This window comes from Erithacus rubecula, assembly GCF_903797595.1.
Source record: "Erithacus rubecula genome assembly, chromosome: 3".
Lineage (NCBI taxonomy): Eukaryota > Metazoa > Chordata > Aves > Passeriformes > Muscicapidae > Erithacus > Erithacus rubecula.
In genome coordinates this window covers 47,055,288-47,073,216 of record NC_136689.1, presented here as the reverse complement: position 1 = coordinate 47,073,216, position 17,929 = coordinate 47,055,288, and the positions used below count along the sequence as shown (strand labels likewise).

The 17,929-nt window shown below is 39.0% G+C and overlaps 1 protein-coding gene across 2 annotated transcripts in view; it reads left to right on the top strand.

Moving 5' to 3' along the window:
• The window catches only part of STAC (SH3 and cysteine rich domain), a 74,063-nt gene extending 56,650 nt beyond the window's left edge, over positions 1–17,413 (top strand). For both annotated transcript variants that reach the window (XM_079302657.1, XM_079302658.1), the window contains exons 7-11: positions 1,560–1,624; positions 2,522–2,610; positions 6,223–6,274; positions 6,397–6,534; positions 14,398–17,413. In XM_079302657.1, coding sequence (XP_079158783.1) covers positions 1,560–1,624; positions 2,522–2,610; positions 6,223–6,274; positions 6,397–6,534; positions 14,398–14,496 — 443 coding nt within the window. In that variant the 3' untranslated portion in view covers positions 14,497–17,413. The remainder of the gene's footprint in view (positions 1–1,559; positions 1,625–2,521; positions 2,611–6,222; positions 6,275–6,396; positions 6,535–14,397) is intronic.
• Positions 17,414–17,929: the final 516 nt, after the last annotated feature.

Genomic DNA, 17,929 nt, shown 5'->3' with positions numbered 1-17,929 from the left:
GCCATGTTTTTCAATATTCAATACAGCTCTCTACTATCAAAGAACTTTACTATTTCCCTTATGAAGCTTTTCCACACACTCTGTTAGATTGTCAACTACCGTGTAGACTAGTCCCAGAAATATGTGTTAATGAAAGGATGAATAAGAGAAAGAACAGAGGAGAAAGATTCAGTGGTATGGTGTTCCCTGGACTTTTTTCCCCTGAATGCATGCAACATGTAACAATGTATTGCATTGTTATGACTCTATATTGTCAATGGCTTATATTGCACTGAGAAAAATGGTTTGTTCTGTACTCTCCTGAAGTTCGGTGAAGTTGGTTCAGCCCTCCCCTAGCCGGTGCAACCCCATTGGCTGCAGCTCAGTTTCCCCTCACCTCACCTGAGATTTGAGTATCCCTGTCAGTCCATTGTGCCTGCTCTTTTCCCTGGGCCCCATTCAGTAATAAACCTTGGATTATCCCAGAAAAGAAACCTCCTTTGGTTTGCTTTGTCCATGTTGAACCCCCCCATCTCTGACCTAAAGCTAGCCAGAAGAAACTGGAGAGTTGGAGAGTGAGGGGATCTCGACACTGTATGACAGAGAAACAAAAATAATGCATCACCAAGTCACCTGATACTACCACTTTGGAGATTTCCAAATTGTTAAACACTACAAAGTCCAGCTTCTGCTCAAAACCTACCTACAGAGGTAAATGGTAGGAGAAGACTCTGATGGTTGTAGCTGCTCAAAGACTCTGGCTATTAAAAAAAAACCCTCAAACATATTCAGACTTTATCCAAAGCAAACACTGGGCAATTCTTAAAATGTGAAGGGAGAATTCAGTCAAAATGATTAAACCACTGTGTTTTTTCTATGAAGATAACTGAGGACAAGTATCAATCAGCTCATGAATCCATTACAATAGAGGGTAACTGATTACTTATCAGGTATGTTAGGTGCTGGGACTTTGTCTTATTCTATGAGTTTCCTATTTAGTAACTTAAAAGCAAATTTTTACATCTACAGGCCTCTAAGTTTACCCACCCTGATTTGAAAGCAATTCAGGTACATCCTGTAAATTCAGAGAGAGAAGTAGTTTATCCAGTGCACCTCAGGCATGGACTAGTTGAGAGAGGGACTAAAGAAGGCAATCAGACAGAGGCAGAGAGATAAGAGAGGGGAAGGAACGGGTTTTACATACAGACTTTCCCAATATTGCTCATATATGATCATCTGCTTTTCAAGGTACTTTAGAACGAAAATACTGCTTACCCTAAACATGAAAACAGAGTACTCAGCATGAGAAGAAGTCTGCTGGACTTTAAACAGTAATGCAAGTATATTCATCTGAACAAAATGGTTCATTTGTTACACTTGTAAATTCTGGAGGACAGAGATTGTGTCATGTGCCAACAACATCTGTGGGGCTTGGGGGAGTGTAGAAGGGTTCAGAGGAGACCACAAGGAATCAAAGAAAATAAGGGAGAAAGGGAAGAGATCAACAAAATCCAAGTGATCCTGTTAAGGTGAAGAATCTGAAGCTACTCCTAAAATGTCATGTATTTTCTTTATTTCAGTGTTTACATACTCTGAAAATGGCACAGAACACTTTGGAGAAGAACCAAAAAGTATACATTGCCCGGTATGAGCATAAATTTTGTGATGATGCAATGGTAATGGGAAGTCATGTAAAATTCTTGTTTTTATGGCTGAGGGCCTTGACTAGGTCTGATGGGTTACTGATATCTGTCATTTTCTTACACCATTTCTGGGCTGCTGGGACAGCTGAAGCAATATACATTATTGGATGGCTTTTTGGCTTATCCTTTGTCATCACTTTGTGTTTCTCTGCTTATCGAAAATTGATTTGGGAATACAAAAGATCCAGTGTGCAGGTCATGTAATTATGATAGAACTGCCATAGTATAAAAATCACAGATTTGATTTTGAAAATTATTTAGTGTTTGTTTTAGCTGCTTTTTCCTTCCCTCCCCCCCCCCACCCCCAGATTAATAGTGGAAAAATCAAGAAGAGAGAGTAGCCAGTCTTCTCTGTTGAAAACCGAATACAAAAAGATTTCACATGTTAACATCACTTTAAGAAAGTGATTTTCCTGCTCTGAATGTGGACCTGTGCAATGTACAATTTTAGCTCCATCCATAATGAGGACTGTAGACTAGACGCCTTATATAATGCAAATAATACACTACTCGGCTCATAGGAGCTATCATACATACTAAAGACAGAAAAAAGGCACACTCATTTTTAAGATCTTGTCCCAAAGACCAGCCAGTGCAAATTTCTGCTAGCCTAGAATTTAATCTTGGAGTTCAAATAATCTTCTTTCTAAATTAAGATAGTTACTGCGTTAATGGCCTGTATTGTACTAGAGCCGTAGTCCTCCAAGTTGTGACAACAGGCAGATGATTCTGGCTGATTTATTGTAAGATCAGCTTCTGGTTCTCTTTTTCTAACAAAGTGAACCAAATTAGTTTACAGAGCAGATATTTAAATTTCATCTTTCTCTTTTTTCTTAAAGGGACCATTTTATAAAAGCATGTTACAAATGAACACCTATGTTGCCTTGTACAAATTTGTACCACAAGAAAATGAAGACTTGGAGATGAGGTAAACTCCAAAATATTTGTTAGTTGATTTGACACATTTGCACTGATGGTCATTTGGTTATATATGACTTTGGGGAAGGGAGGGCTTCTTCTGACATTTTTAGTACACATTTTTATGGAGGTAACCATCTAGATACAAAGATGTTCTCACAATTATAAAAAACAGATGACCAATTATTTTGGCAGAGATACAACAGATTAAAAGCTTCCAAAGCACATCACTTTAGTAGCAGGATGGCTTTCAGCTATAAAATGTTCTCAGTTGCTTGGTTTTTCAATCAGAAGTTTTCAGCTAGGAATTACCCGCCAGCTCTCATGCTAATGCTAAAAATTCTACAGTCCTGTTTGATCCTCCCTCTTATTCAGTTGTGTATGAAAAAAGAGAATGGTGTCTAGTTGCTGGATGGCAGTGTTTTCACGTGAGAACTTTGCAAACTAAACTTGTTCATTGCTATTTTTATCACTTACTTCCTCAGTTCTGCATCAGTTGCTTGCATTACAAGGTCTAATCCAAGACCATTGAAGTAAAATAACAGCATTTCTTTCACAGAAATGATTTTGTTCATGCAACTTATATTTTGCATGGTCTTGCTAGAGTTCTTACTGTGAAACACGTCACCTGTCTTCAAAGCATCCTGATATCAAAATAATCATGCATGTGCCACAGAATTTAGGGAATTTGACAGAGAAATCCCCCTTTCCTCAGCATCTCCAACACTGAAAGCCTTTTTCCTGTTCCCAGCTGTGCCCTCCCAATATTCTGGAACTAAACAGTGGGATGTAAAATGAAATTACAAGTTTTCCTATCATTCTGCTTTACTGGCATTTCCTGATCATTATTTTAGGAATGTTAGCTCTTCAAGAAATAACCACAGTATATGGGAACCTTTATTGGAACTTGCCAGCTATTCTGCTTGAAAGTTTCCACTTTGCATTCTGCTCTTTAGGAGTGTATTCCATCTTGTGCATTTCTTCCATGACATAGAACTCAGACAAGCCTGCACTGGACTACCATCCTCATCCAGACACAGAAATCCCAGAAAATCCTCCTGTTCCACGTTTTAGGGGGAAAAGCAGCCTGTGGTCTGAAACATGCTCTTTCAGGGAACACCAGGCTCTTTCCTGGGATATCAGGAAATAGGAATACTTGGTTTTAGACTAGTGGTACTCAACCACAGCAGTGCTGTTTGTCCCTTAGTATTAGTATTAGTCCTTAATATACCTGTTAACATTGCTCCATAAGGGATGCCCAATAACTAGTAATGTTTTTTACTGCAGAGCTGGGCAGGATCCAACTCAGTTGCATGAATACCCATTTTGCATACTTGAGGTGCTGGAGGTAGGTTCAGCAGAGCAATGTTGTCAAGGCTGACAAGCACTGTCCTGGGAGCCCGAGCTGGGAACCAGCCAGGCACTGATCAGCTTCATCATAACAAAAGCAAATAGCAGAGGAAGGACCTGAGCTGAGAGGAAGAATTAGAGCAGATTTCTGGAGTTCCCAGCTCATCTCTGAGAGGAACAGTGAGTGGCAGATTACTGCAGTGAAGATGTGTAGCACTTATTTCAACTGAAATTATAATTTATCACAACCTGGATTTCTTCCCTAACAGCAGGAGCTGTCAGATTTTTCAGTGCTCTGGCATAAGTAAAGTAGGACTTAGAACACATGTATTCTAAGAGATGGCCTTCTATTACAAGAAAGAATGCTGAAGGCAAGCAACCCCATGTTTCAGACACTGCAGAGAACGGAATAGAATAGAATAGAATAGAATAGAATAGAATAGAATAGAATAGAATAGAATAGAATAGAATAGAATAGAATAGAATAGAATAGAATAGAATAGAATAGAACAGTTGGAAAGAACCTATCTTGCCACCTGCTGAAATCTAGATCACTGAGAGCAGACAACTTATCCAGGGTTATGATTTACAGAAGAAAAAGATAAGAGACTGATTTCAACCAGTAGTAAGAACCAAGTGGGTTACCCCCTATCAAGGATTAGCAGCTTAAATCTAGACTGCAAGAATAACAGGTCCAGATAGGATTTCTATTTTGAATCCTTTCTGGAGATTAAAAGCATCTATATTAGCTCCTTTTCTAGGAAAAAAAAATCAACTAAATTCAGCAGGCCTTCAACCTAAAATTCTCTGTGCTCAGACAAATGATGGGGAGAGACTTTAGATTCAGTTGCCATCTTTCTCTGACAGCCAAATAAATGTATATTTTCTGGGTTATTTTTCTAACAGACAGGCTGAAGAGTGCTGGGTGGACAAGGCTCTCTAAATCCTTATTGAAAGTTTTTTTACTTTCAGTGTAATGGGTCCAGTGATGTTTGCCCCAGTTTATTCACTTTGAAGTTATGAGTACCTTAAAACTTCTTTGAGTGTTTCATATTAAATATTAGCTCTAAAAAGGACTCAGATCTTCTTTCCCATTGAAAAAAAATCTTTCACAGCTGGGATATCAAGTTGTCCATTTTCTCTAGCTTCCTTCCTCACCTCATCCATTTTCTCTAGCTTCCTTCCTCACTTCAGCAACATTTAATTATACCAAATACACTGAAACAGTTTCTTGAGGAGGGCTTGAGGACAATGCTGTTTCAGATTGCGCAGTGTTAGAAGACTAAATGCCTGTTTCTCCAGTTGTCAGCAGCAATGATAAGTGGACCAATGAAAGTGGACCAAAGAGGCCCACCACTGACCACACCTTCAGCTGCATCCTGAACATACTCACATTTTCCATGCATGCTCTGAAAGAACCTGCTAAATTGGCTCTGGACCTGTTATCCATCATAACAGATGCTTCAGATGTGTTTGCAGGCTCTTGTGCTGATACCTCAGCAATACAGTGAGCCTAACAGGGAAAGCTGAATAATTAGGGTTCAAAAATTATTTTTATTAAGAACAACGTACCACTTTTATAATTACGTAGGAATGTTGATGAGGTCTCACCAAGTGGGTGGGGGGGGAGGGGGGTGTGAAGGTCAAATAACTGCTTAGCTACCTGCACAAAATCAGCTTAGCAAATTTTGCCATTAGTGTTTCCAACCAAATGATTCTCTTAGCTCTGCTTTGGAACTTGTCAGCTGGATGCTGATACTTAGCAATCACAACTCAGCACCACACATTATAAAGGTAAATCTGTCCCATTCAAATAAAAAATACATTCTTAGGCTGAATTATATTCCTGCTGACTAATTGCCTTTGTCAGTAAAATAGAGCTATTTTCCTGCTGCCTTCCTTCTGCAATCACAGCTTGAAAACACAAATGATGAAATAGTGTGTCCCAACAGTGTGAAATGTCTTAAAATAAAGCAAAATGCCTTTAACAAAGAGGGACTGTATTTTAAACAGTTCATTAATAAACAGGAGGCAAAGCTTCCAGTTCTCAGATGTTGTCTCCAAATAAAGATCTAGCCCCAAGATATAGAGACTCTCTACATAAACTTGTGTGACTGAAGAAAACCTTGCCACCTTATTGAGTCTACCTTCAAAATCTGCTCAGACTAAATAAACATGGAAAGACCACCTTCCTATTAGAATGGAATTGTGGAAGCTCATTCAACATGACAATTAAGAGCCATCTTACATACTATTCCTCTTCTAATTACAGGCCAGGGGATATGGTAACACTTCTGGAAGACTCTAATGAAGACTGGTGGAAGGTATGTGCTAGTCAGTTTATATATTTTCTTTCCAAAAGGAAAAATATCTTGTTCTCAATACCAAACTCTATCAAGGCTGCTACTGTTAAGAATCTTCTACTATCAATATGTTTCCTTCATAGGGAAGAATTGATGACAGAACTGGATATTTTCCTGCTAACTTTGTTCAGAGAGTGCAACAAAATGAGAAGATTTACAAGTGTATCAGAACATTTATTGGCTGCAAGGAACAGGGACAGATAACTCTGAAAGAGAACCAGGTAAGATCCTCTGTGCTGGACCCTCACTGGACTAGGGCATCCAGCAGTCTTAGCAATGACTGAAGGGAAAATTGTGCAAGATGAAGACAGGCAGATTTTTTCACTGCAATTTTACAAGTTCTGTTATTTGTATGGTAACAGTGTCTAGTAGCCATTTAAGAGCCGACATTCATGATTAACATATACTTAACATATTTCTCACTCTCTTACTGACTTCAGAGGGATGAACACAGAATCTTAGCAGTAGACCTTGTATGCTTGAAAAATGATCTTGTTTTCTCCTCACTATTAGAGCTTATCTAATAAAATACAGTGCCTGCCTCCCCAGACCTTTACTACCTAAAGGACTAAATACAGGCCATTGTCTTTGCTTCAACAAGAAAAGAGTTAAGACAGCATCACACAAAGGTGTAAATCCTAAATGTAACACTTGTTCGCCATTTGCAAGGTGTATTTAATACTTTTTTGTGTGTCTGGCCACTTAAATACCCGCTCTACAGGCTGTAATATATTTTAAAGTACACATGCTCCTGTGAGCTTAAGTACACTACATACAGTGAGGACTTGCAGGATCCATTCACCCTGGTGTATTTTCAGCAGCTCCTTCTACTTTGTGTCCTTCAGGTGGGTTCACTAGGCACAAGCCATGACTCAAAATTTCCACTAAAGGACAGGTTTGTGGCATCAGCTCATGTAAATAGGATGACATGCTAAGGGTGATGCACAGCTTGAGTTCTCTGAAACCTGGATTCAATAAAAAGGTAGATTTTTTTCTTACTATACCTTGTGAAGCCCAATATTCTTCCACCTCATTAGGTCTTTCCATTCCCGTGGCAACTCACCAGATGTGTCACATAACCAGAAATAGTTTTCCTTATAGCCTGAGCAGCCACTGATTTAATAAAGTAGCTTGGCTGCTGCTGATTTGTGCATAGCAAGACATGAAAGTGCTAACAATCCTTGGCTGCACACAACTTTTTAAAGAAGGCACAGAAATACAGTGACCAGAATATATTTTAACTGCCCCTGTACACATAGTACATTGGGCATTTCTAGAAAGAAAGTTCCTACATTCTTTTTACTCAACATCTCTTTTAATTTTTTTTCCATCTGTGCACATAGACAAAAGAAATATTACCAGAGCAGAACAAGAGCTTTTGGATTCTTTATGTTCTAAAATAAGCAATAAACAAGGGCAAAGGTAGGAAATGGTAGTGTTGGAGCATGGCATGCCAGCATGAGGGAATGGTCAAGATCTGTGTCAATTCTCATTAGGGGGCGTAGCAGATCATCTCTGTCAGCGTGGCTATGGCTGCAGGCAGTGAGAGTGCAGTTGTTTACCTCAGTCATCACAAAACCATGATTTCTGAGTGGGTAGTTCTGGCAGCTTCCCCTGAACACAAGGACCTTCCTATTGTCCATATTTCATAATAGTGTCACAAAAGGTCGGGGTGCTTCATCATCTCTGGCAAGGCAGGAGGTAAAGGAAGGGATTAATCTATCCTGTCTCCCTCCTTTTATTAAAAAAACTTTTTCAGTTCTATCTCAAGCCCACACAAATGCTGAGGCTTAATATTAATGCTGTCAGGTGCTCACTCCACGTGGGAGAGGTTTCAGAGGAAGAAAAAATATTTGTTGTGAAACAAGGGGCAAAGATCAGACTGCACAAACACATGAATGCATGGACATGAGAGGAAAGGACCATAAGAAACAGGTCCCACTCCACTCCCACACTAATTATGCAAAAGGGGGACATTTAAGTAGCTTGAAGGCCATTTTGGGTACTTCCCAAGTGGGACAGCAACAGTGAGGCCATGGACACTTACCTGCTTCTGCTGTCCCTCCATACAAAGCACAATTTTTTACATTTTTTAATTAAAAAAAAAAACAACTCTGCCTTCACTACCGAAGAACTCTTATTCTGAAAAACATTTTAACTGTTACTATGAATATTTTACTTTAAATTATTATTTTATATTTCCAAAGTCAAATTTCCTTTCTTATTTCTTCAGCTGTTTCTCTTATTTTCTGTCCTTTATTTCTCCATTTTACATTTTTCATGTAAAGCTGAAAGAGAGGGCAATAGGAAAAGGCATGAAGAAAACAAAGTCAACTGAATGGGACTTGTGGGAAAACTTTGGCAGAATTTTTTTGTTTGTCTTTTGTTCTGTTGGGAATTTCTGTGGGATGTCATCAGCTGCGTTACCTGTCTCTGGGCACAGTGTTCAGAGTGCAATACGTGTACTATGTGCAAAGCACTAACTTCCAGGTTAGCAAACAGGGGAGAGTATTCATCACTACTTATTCCCATCAAGTCTTACTTTAGCTGGTCTAAATAAATTCTTGTGACTATAGGATGGCAAAGTTACTTCACTGAGTCACTTTCCGTGTGGTTTAACAGAGTACAGAACCATTCTGACAATGAAAGCAAGGATGATATACTAACAGAAAAACTTATCCAGTGACAACATAAATTTTCTTTACATTGCTTGATATCTTCCATGGTTTATCCTTCAGGTCTCTGTCCCCTCATGCCCTATATGAATTTTTCTGGTAGAGAGTCTACTCTTGTAAGGCAAAAGGCAATAAATTCACATCAACAAAGCCACATGACTACCCTAAGAAAAGCCATTTTAGGCAAGCAGAGATATTTTCAAAGTTTGAGGCACAGTGAGTGATACTTTTTCTGGAATCATTTGGCAGTTTCATGCCTTGGAAAAAATATTTGTAGATTCAGCTTCATGCAAACCCTTCTGGCAAAGCCAATATTCAGGGAGAGGGCTGAAGAGTAACCAGTTTGTTCACCCATCTTGAGCAATATGCACAAGTTAGTCTTCACAAAGGATCCCTTGAAAATTTCACTGTGCAATATGAAACCCAGGCTGGAGGAAAAAAAGTGTTCTGCTTCAGAGATGCCAGTACCTTACAGTTTAGGGTCGACCAACAGATTTTTGAGTCTTGAAACCACTTCAGAAGATGACTGGGCACCACAGGGCTCAATCAGGGTTCTGTAGGAGGTAGGCAGGCATAGTCCCTGACATCAGTAAAGCAAGATTATCAATAAGGAAACCAAACCTGACCAATTTCAGTGGTTTTCCACACTTTTAAACTGCTCTCACAAACAGTATGAACTGCATAATTTCCAACTCTGTATCTCTTGTATCATCACTTGTATATATGTAAAATTTTCTCCAGCCTGTAACTTCTGCCCTAGACTACCCAAATTCATTCCCAAACATTATACAAATACTTCTTGGCATGACAACAGGCTCTGATTTGACCTCTGTTCACAAAATAAATTAAAAAATCACAATATCTAATACATCCATCTTTGGAAAAGCATCTCTTACAATGTCTTTAAGGTATTTGATCGTAAAGATCCTACTCACACCTTTCCCTGATTACCTTTGATATCTAAAGTCACACTAACACAAATTAGTTTAGAGTTGGGCTTTTTTTGTAATTAAATAGCACAATTGATTTTAAATTGTGCAAGTGATCTTGGGCAACAGAAATTACTCCAAACCAGGACATTTGTAACAAACTAGGAATCAGAACCTCTTTGCCTCATCCAGCACGCATTGAGTTTACATAAAAGTCAGTGCAACTGACCCATTTTCTGATGGGTGTTTTATAAATGTCACATATCCACAAGGCTAGGCTTAATAAAGCAGGATTGGAGGACAGATCTATAGACCCAGGAAATCCACCTCTCTCAGGTCTTCTGATTAGCCCAGATGCTTTGTTGCTACCTGGCTTTTCACCTCATTTCCTAAGAGTTGCTTTATGGCCCCATATTTCTGGAATGCTGTAAAAGAAGCTGAGTTTCTAACAGCATGACTCAGCTGCCTTTGAAAATCAGTTTCATTACAGTGACTTATGCATTCAAATTAAATCACTTAAAAGGCTTTCATCACTGAAAGCAATGTTGCAGTTCTTCATGTGCTCCCCAACTCTAAGTGCTGCACTTTACAACTAGGCTGAAAAGGAGCAGGGTTGTTTTCAAGCTCTCTCTGATTTTCTTTCACATCAGTCTTGCTGAGAAGGGATGGATGTCCCCATTCATTTAGGGGATACTGAGTGGCACAAAAGATTTGCAAGAGTCCAAAACAAGGGCACAGATCATTATGCATACAGTCTAGTCCAGGTCTTCTTTAAAACCCTAATTAAATTATATAGGTGAAACAAGACAGTGTTCTAGTCCAAAAGTTAGTGAAATAACTGATATAAAGCCCTTCATTATCATTTGCACTACAACTGTATGGGTGTGGAAACCAAACTGCTTAGCATTTCCATCCACAAGGTTCACATAGTCAAGGACCTTGGTGCACTCGCAGAAGCAGATATAGGAGCTCACAGTGTCCCTGTGCTGTCATTCTTGCAAAGAGAAGACGTGAACTTGTAGACCTCTTGACCTGGCACTGTCTGCAGGCTCCAGGACAGCTCTTGAAACTGGACTGCCGTCATCACCAAAGTCGTACTTCATCAGAACTAGTCTGTGGCTGTCAGATGGGTTAATTATGTGGAAGAAAGAAGACAGCTGCAAAGTTACAGCAAGTTCATAATTACTCCCAAAGAGAACTGGCCCATTGAAGAACTGTGCCCAAATTGAAGGCACAGGATTTAGAAGAACAGGAATGACCATGCAGGTCAAAGGACAATTTCCTAATTGCTCATCTCCCCCACCTTCTCAGGGCTGACTGACAGATAAAAAAATTCTCAGGGCATCTGTTGACAAGTTCAGACAACAGTCACAATCTGAACATTTGTTTGGGTTTTTTTTAATGTTTTGACTATTGTTTAAAGAAAATTAGATGAAAGAGTGGGGAAGTAATTTTATAATAATAGATCCCACTTTCAGATAATTCTGAAGATAACTCGTTGAGTGAGAAATAGCCTGAGATGTCGTTTCTTATCTTGTGGCATTCTCCACTACTAATCTCTTGAGCCAGAGTGCTAGGGAAAAATCCTAACTGTCTCTCTTTGTGATCCTACCAAAATGACTGGAGTGTAGTTTCTCTGTCTCACTTTTCTAGTCAGGCTAGCATGCCAGTCTGAGTAGCTGCCATTTTAAACAGTTTCCAACTTCACCCAGAAAACCATGACCACCTGTCAGTTCCTCTGGCACCTCATGCCTTAACAACTATCATCTTTGCCATCTCTCATCAGGGGTAATCCTCAACAACAGCTGATTCATCAGGTGAAATCCAAAACTCTGAATGCTACTATGTCCTCATCTGGGATTATTCTGAATTTACACCCATTTAAGAAAATCAAGAGCCAAATCTCCTGACGAAATTTGTTGGTGAAATCCTTGGTAGCATACCTAAAAGGAGATGAGAGCAGAAGTGGTCATAGATGGTGTTTTATTCAGTCTTCTCTGAAAACTGCAGAATTTGGAGCTGGTCCAGGGCTTTGAGAAGTTCCAGCAGCTGGCACTGACCCAGGAGACCTCCTGAATTGCACAGGATTATTGAAGTCTGGCATATTGTGGCCAAGCTTACTCTGCCCTGAACCCTACCCTTCCTTGGAAAGAAGTGGAAAAAACCTCTGCCCTCTGGGGTCTGGCACATGCAAGTCTTAGTGTCTTAGTATGAGAGAATTTCAGCTGGAATTTGGGAGAATTCAGGTGCATTGGTATGTAGAGTGAGAGTTCTCACATAAAAGTAATGTACTCCTCATGCCCATTGAAGATCTAAAGTTATTGCTGTAGCAGAGCACTCTCACTGATATCAAGGAGCACTCAAACAAGCAACATAAAAAAAAAAAGTAATACTCCACACTGAAAAAGTAAGAAATCTGCCATATTTTTTACTCCAAAAACAAAGAAAATGAATGTGCAGAAAACTCAGTAAGTATTTTTCTTTTGTCCACAAATCATTCTGCTGGCAATACAAGACAACAGGGAAAACAACTCTGTTCTTGCAATATGTCCTGCACAGCAGCAGAATAAGCAAAAAACTGCACCAGGGTTAGTGAGCAATGTAGACCTGCTGGAGATGTGATTATTTTGGGGATCATATCAAACAGCTAGATGTCTTGCAGACATTTTCAGTTAGGAGAAAAGCACAGTCATGTGGTGAATCACTCCTTTTAACCAGCCACTCTATTACAGAATAGCTGCAAAGGCTCATGGCAGTAGGGATCAACTACTGATCAACTTTTCAACTAATGCTCCTTCCTACACTTGGATAGTCTTCTATACTTGGCCAACCTTAGTCCTGGGCTTCTTTGCAGGCTTTTTCTCTCATAATTTCTTTCTCAGAGACATGTAGCAGTAGTTAGAAAAACCTTTCTCTGTCCATGTGCTTTGCACCTCTCTGTTTTGAATGGTGATGTGACTGCAGAGGAAGCAGACGCTGTGCTGGGATTCATATAAATAAGCTTGGCTGTTTTTTAATAGAACCTAAACTAGGCAGCATCAATTCCAAACCTCTCTCACACTTTCCCTCTGATTTAGCCCAAGCAACAATACATTATTCTTTCTAATTACATGTCAGCCCTGTTGGTGTCCTCAGTCATTCTGCCCCAGGGATCCAAATTCAGTTAGTGTTGAGTAGGCACAATAAGTAAGAAAATTAATGAGTCCATTTGCTTTCCAAAATTTTGTTGGCAGGTACAGAGATCCACCTCTCTATTGCTAAATACTGGAGGTGGTAAATATGAAGCAGCTTCACCTCCTTCTTGTAAACTTTCATTTCATTCTGGCAGCATCAGTGCTGCTAATAAATTTTATGTATGCAACAACAGGACAAGCTGGCCCAGAATTCAGATGAGGTATTTAGGTGTCACCCATAATAGTCATGCTGAAATTAATTTATCCAGGAACACTTTAGAGCTATTTTTGTTCATTTCATATCCTCTGAATTACTGTAAAAGAACATTTTAAATATTTACCAGACAGAGTGTTAGTCCAGATAAAGGGCTGGCACTGACAAAATGAGAAATTAGTGTGTGGAGTGGCCTCAATAGGACCATCAGTTTTCCAGCAAAGTTTTAAGCTTGTTTGATTGGTAGGAAATACATAGTTATTTGGCACAGATGTTTGAAAACAAGTCTTTATTCCATGTGGTGCTGTGCCCAGTCTAAAGTGCCTGGGCCACTAGGCTTTCAAATGGCTCTGCCATTATCAGATGTTTCAAAAAGGGCCTTAAAGTGGAAATGCCTGAGGTCACAAAGGTCAGGAGGAAATTAAAACCTTTATCACAATGTAATATTTGTGCTATTATAAAGACCACACAATTTCATGATTGCTTCCCTGTGGAGTAGGTGTTATGGAAATGTTCTTACAGAGCTGGATTTGGGTCACACATTTTGGTATCCAAAACAGGCATCTGCAGGTGTGAGGGCTAAGCAAATAACATAATCAGAAGTACTGAGGCTCCTTTAACATGCAAAAGAGAATATGCTTACATTCAGGTCAGCTGCTACAAGTGAACCATGATTACTTTTCACAACCAGGTACTGAGGGAGTCAGATACTCATGATCTGAAATACCCATTTCTGTCATACACAGACAACTGCAGCATGATCATCACAGTAGGCTGAAGTCAAAATTCAAGTTTCAAAATCTTTTATCCTTTTCAAGGATATTCAAACCTTTTCAAGGTTTCAGAATATTTTATTCTTAACAATTTTGATCTCTCTCATGCTTATGTGGCAATTTAGGGAGATGGGGGAAAGGTAACTCTCTAAATACATGATTTTGAGATTCTTATCAAAACAGTGTGAATCCAACAAGGATTGCTCTACTTATAGAAGTAACTAGCAGGATGTGTAACCTGCCTGATAAACACCCTGGAATAATTTGTCTCTTTGATCATGGCAAAGAGTTTAACATTTTCATACCTTTTTTGTATTCAGATCTGTGTGACTTCTGAAAAGGAACATGATGGCTTTATCAAGGTATACAGCGGGAAGAAGAAAGGCTTTGTCCCCATAGACATCTTAGAAAACATCTGATTCCAACAGCCTAGTCATTGCAGTGGGAGCCCTTTGTTGGCAATGCCTGTCTGCCTCATCTCACACTGTGTCAACCCAGATGGACTGTCTTGCAAATGTTCAGGGAAATAGTGAGAAAACTGCAACAATATGAAGAAAAAGACATTTAGACTGCCACAGTAATACTAAAAATATGAAAAGTTGAATGTTTGAAAGAAAATGTAGTCAGAAACCACCAGAGAAATGAGACGTCCTTGGATTCTAACAGGAATAAGGTAAGGGAGTGAGAAAAACAAAGCCTGGACTATTTCTGGTGCAAGATGGCTGCTACAACCCTGATGGAGACAGGCAGCTTGTTCTGAAGGACTTAAACTAGCATCCTGTTCTTGTGTCTTGGAAAACTGTTGGACTGCTTTCTCGTTTGAAGTGTGTATTTTGGGGGAGGGGGGAAAATACTGTTCAAACTGTCCTCATACTACAGTCCAGTGCTTGTAGTAAAGTGTGGCTGTGGTTCTACAGTTTTGTCCCCAATACCAACTGAGTTTAAGTGTTTAGTCCTGGTATTTAGTCTCACAACAAATCAGTTTGGAGACGCCATATGAATGTCAGTTCAAGAAATGCACTGTGCCCTAGAAGCTGGCAACTTTCTGTGCAATCTTCCCATAAGAACAAGTAGCAAATTTGTGTGTCCTCTGTCTTCTCTGTATATGAACAAAAGCCCTCAGCATGTGTTGTGTGTTGACTGCTCTCATAGGTCACAAAAATTTCTGGTCCTTGGATTCACAAGACTGCTTGGAAGCATTGCTCTGTGTTTCCTTCACCTTGTCTGGTGATACAGAAAATGGGTAAAATACTGGGAGACAGCCACAGGCTTGAAACATTTTATATTTTTCTGTGTTTATTTCACTTAAAACATTTTATATATTATTCCTACTTATAAATAAAAAGAAACACTTATATAACCCTCTGGAAGGCTGAAAATGTTAGGAAAGGATGGGCTGCACAGGACTGGAGTCTGTAATTATCAAAATGCAGAACTCAGGTCAGAAGGGCACTGAGTGTCTTGGTGGTGTGTTCACAAATCAAAGCTCTCTTCTCCATTTGCTAAATAGAAGTTTTGTAGATTCAGCAGTAAATACACCAACAGAAATTTTTCCTTGGCATAAACCATGATCATCCCTTGAGTCTTTTCCATGCTAGTGAGACTGTGCAGACATCCCTGTTTTGTCCATATAGGCCTCCATCTTCAAATATGTTCGGGCACAGGAACCTTTCAGTACTGGGGAGCAGTGGAACATGTGGGTCTTGACTAAATTACAAAAGTCAGTCGGTGCCAATTCTGTTGTAGAACAAGGGCCCTATATTTGAAGATAGGGAACCTAATTTCCAAGTATTTAATTGGATGTAATTGCACCAAGTACAGTTAAACAGCTTAGTATGTATTATGATGTAGAGATTAAGCCCTGTCCTAAAGCTCACTGCTGAATTCATGCCTTCTTTGACTAGCTAGAAATTGAATGCCTGTCCTTTCTGTGACTAACCACAAATTGGTGTTCTATATCCTGATACTGCATGTCAGGCTAATATAGGCCTTTGCAAAATTGATTCTCTTTCTAAAAAAAGCAGTTACTGGTCCTGTTCCCATATATTCAGTCAGATTGAATCTGTGTTGCATAGCCCAGGTCTCAGTAGCTGAATTGCCCTATTTGAATAGCTGATCTTGCTCAAAGCCTTATAAAATCCAGGTGAAGTCTACACTGAACTGGAAGTTCTCAGAGCAGATTGGTCATCAGCCTCTCAGAGACATATTTGGCAGCTCTTATGCATCATTTAATTGCAGAGGAAGTTGCAGGGCTGTCAACTGCTGAAAAATGGCTCTTTGTAATGCAGCTGGTTCATACTGATTACTAACAAACTCCTGGCTGGTGAAAAGTATCTGATTTTTTATCTTCTATGGGAATATCAGCAGGGGTTTTTTTTCCACTTCAAACAATATTTGCTCAGCTCATTTTCTTAAGTAACCAATAAACTCTGTGGGAGAGGATTCTGATGATCCTTAAGGATCAAGAGGAAAAGAAGTAGAGACATATTAATCCAGTCTGGTCTATAAGATTTTTTTTTTTTAATATATATTCACCCATGTGAAGGAAGAACTCGTGTTTGTTACAACTAAAATATTTGGCACTTTTTTGATCAGGGCTGTCAAGTGGACAAAAGGCAGTTTGTATTAATCTCTCCATATGGGATACTGTTTACATGATTGCATCATACTGTGATTACCCCCTTTTCCAGTCTTCTATGACTTTGATTTATCCCTACAATGTACATCATACTATTCAAATAATTATATTAATATTACCTACAAATCACAATGGCCTTTAATCAATGTCAGTTTTATTCCTCTTGATACTGAGCAATAAATAATAAAGTGACTTGAGTGAAAACAAAACAGGCCTTATGTGGACTGCATTACATCTGAGAAACTATTGCTTCTGAACCAAAGCTTTCATGTTTGTCTTTTCTTTGTGTATTTTTTTGGTTGATTGGTTTTGTGTTTTTACAGGGCTTTTGTTGCCATTCAATATGTAGATGTAATTTATGCCTAATTTAGCAAGAAGCACATATCATACATGAGTCTTACTTTAAGCATGTGATTCATTGTATATTTCTATGCTTAAAGCTGAAGTACTTTGCTAAATTAAGGTCATTTTACTCAAATTTATTTTGGATACCTTACTCTGAATCCAGACAAGTATCTCATCACTTTTTTTACTTCCATATGCTGTTTGCAATAGCTACTGTGTTAGCAAGCAATTAAAAGTCAGAAGATGGAAGGTATTTTATCCTGACATATGTTCAGAACAATTGAATTCCGGGAGATAAATGCTGCTCAGATTTAATTTAATATTCTGCTTAATAAAGACTATCTGATGGTTGGAAGTAGAATAGAAGTGTATGTGTCTTGGCTTTTTTGCATCGACTATGGAATTTTCAGTTACCCACCTTGAAGCACAGTCACTAAACCCAACAGCAACAGATGTTACTGAGCATTTCCATTTGAAATTTACAGCACTTGCATTTGCCACATTTAGCAAACCATTTCTACCGCATTTCTGCAGTGTATGTAACATGTAGACTCAGAGGGAAGTTTTGTGGTGTGGCCACCCTGAACACTTGTTTCTGGCATGGTCGGCGGAAAGTGTCATGGGAGATTTGAAAGAGCTGTAACCTTCTAAAGAAGCCACTGGAGACCATGTAGGTTTTCTAAAATGGAATTAGATATTTGTCTTTATAGAATGAACCCAACTCGTTTTTTTTAAATGTGTGCAGACAAGTCTGATTTATTGAGCATTTAAAAGACATCTTTCCATAAAGGATGCAGAATAAATGCAATATGCCATATCAATCATATCCCATTTAAATCCAAAGCAAAAAAGAACTCTTGAGTGCCATA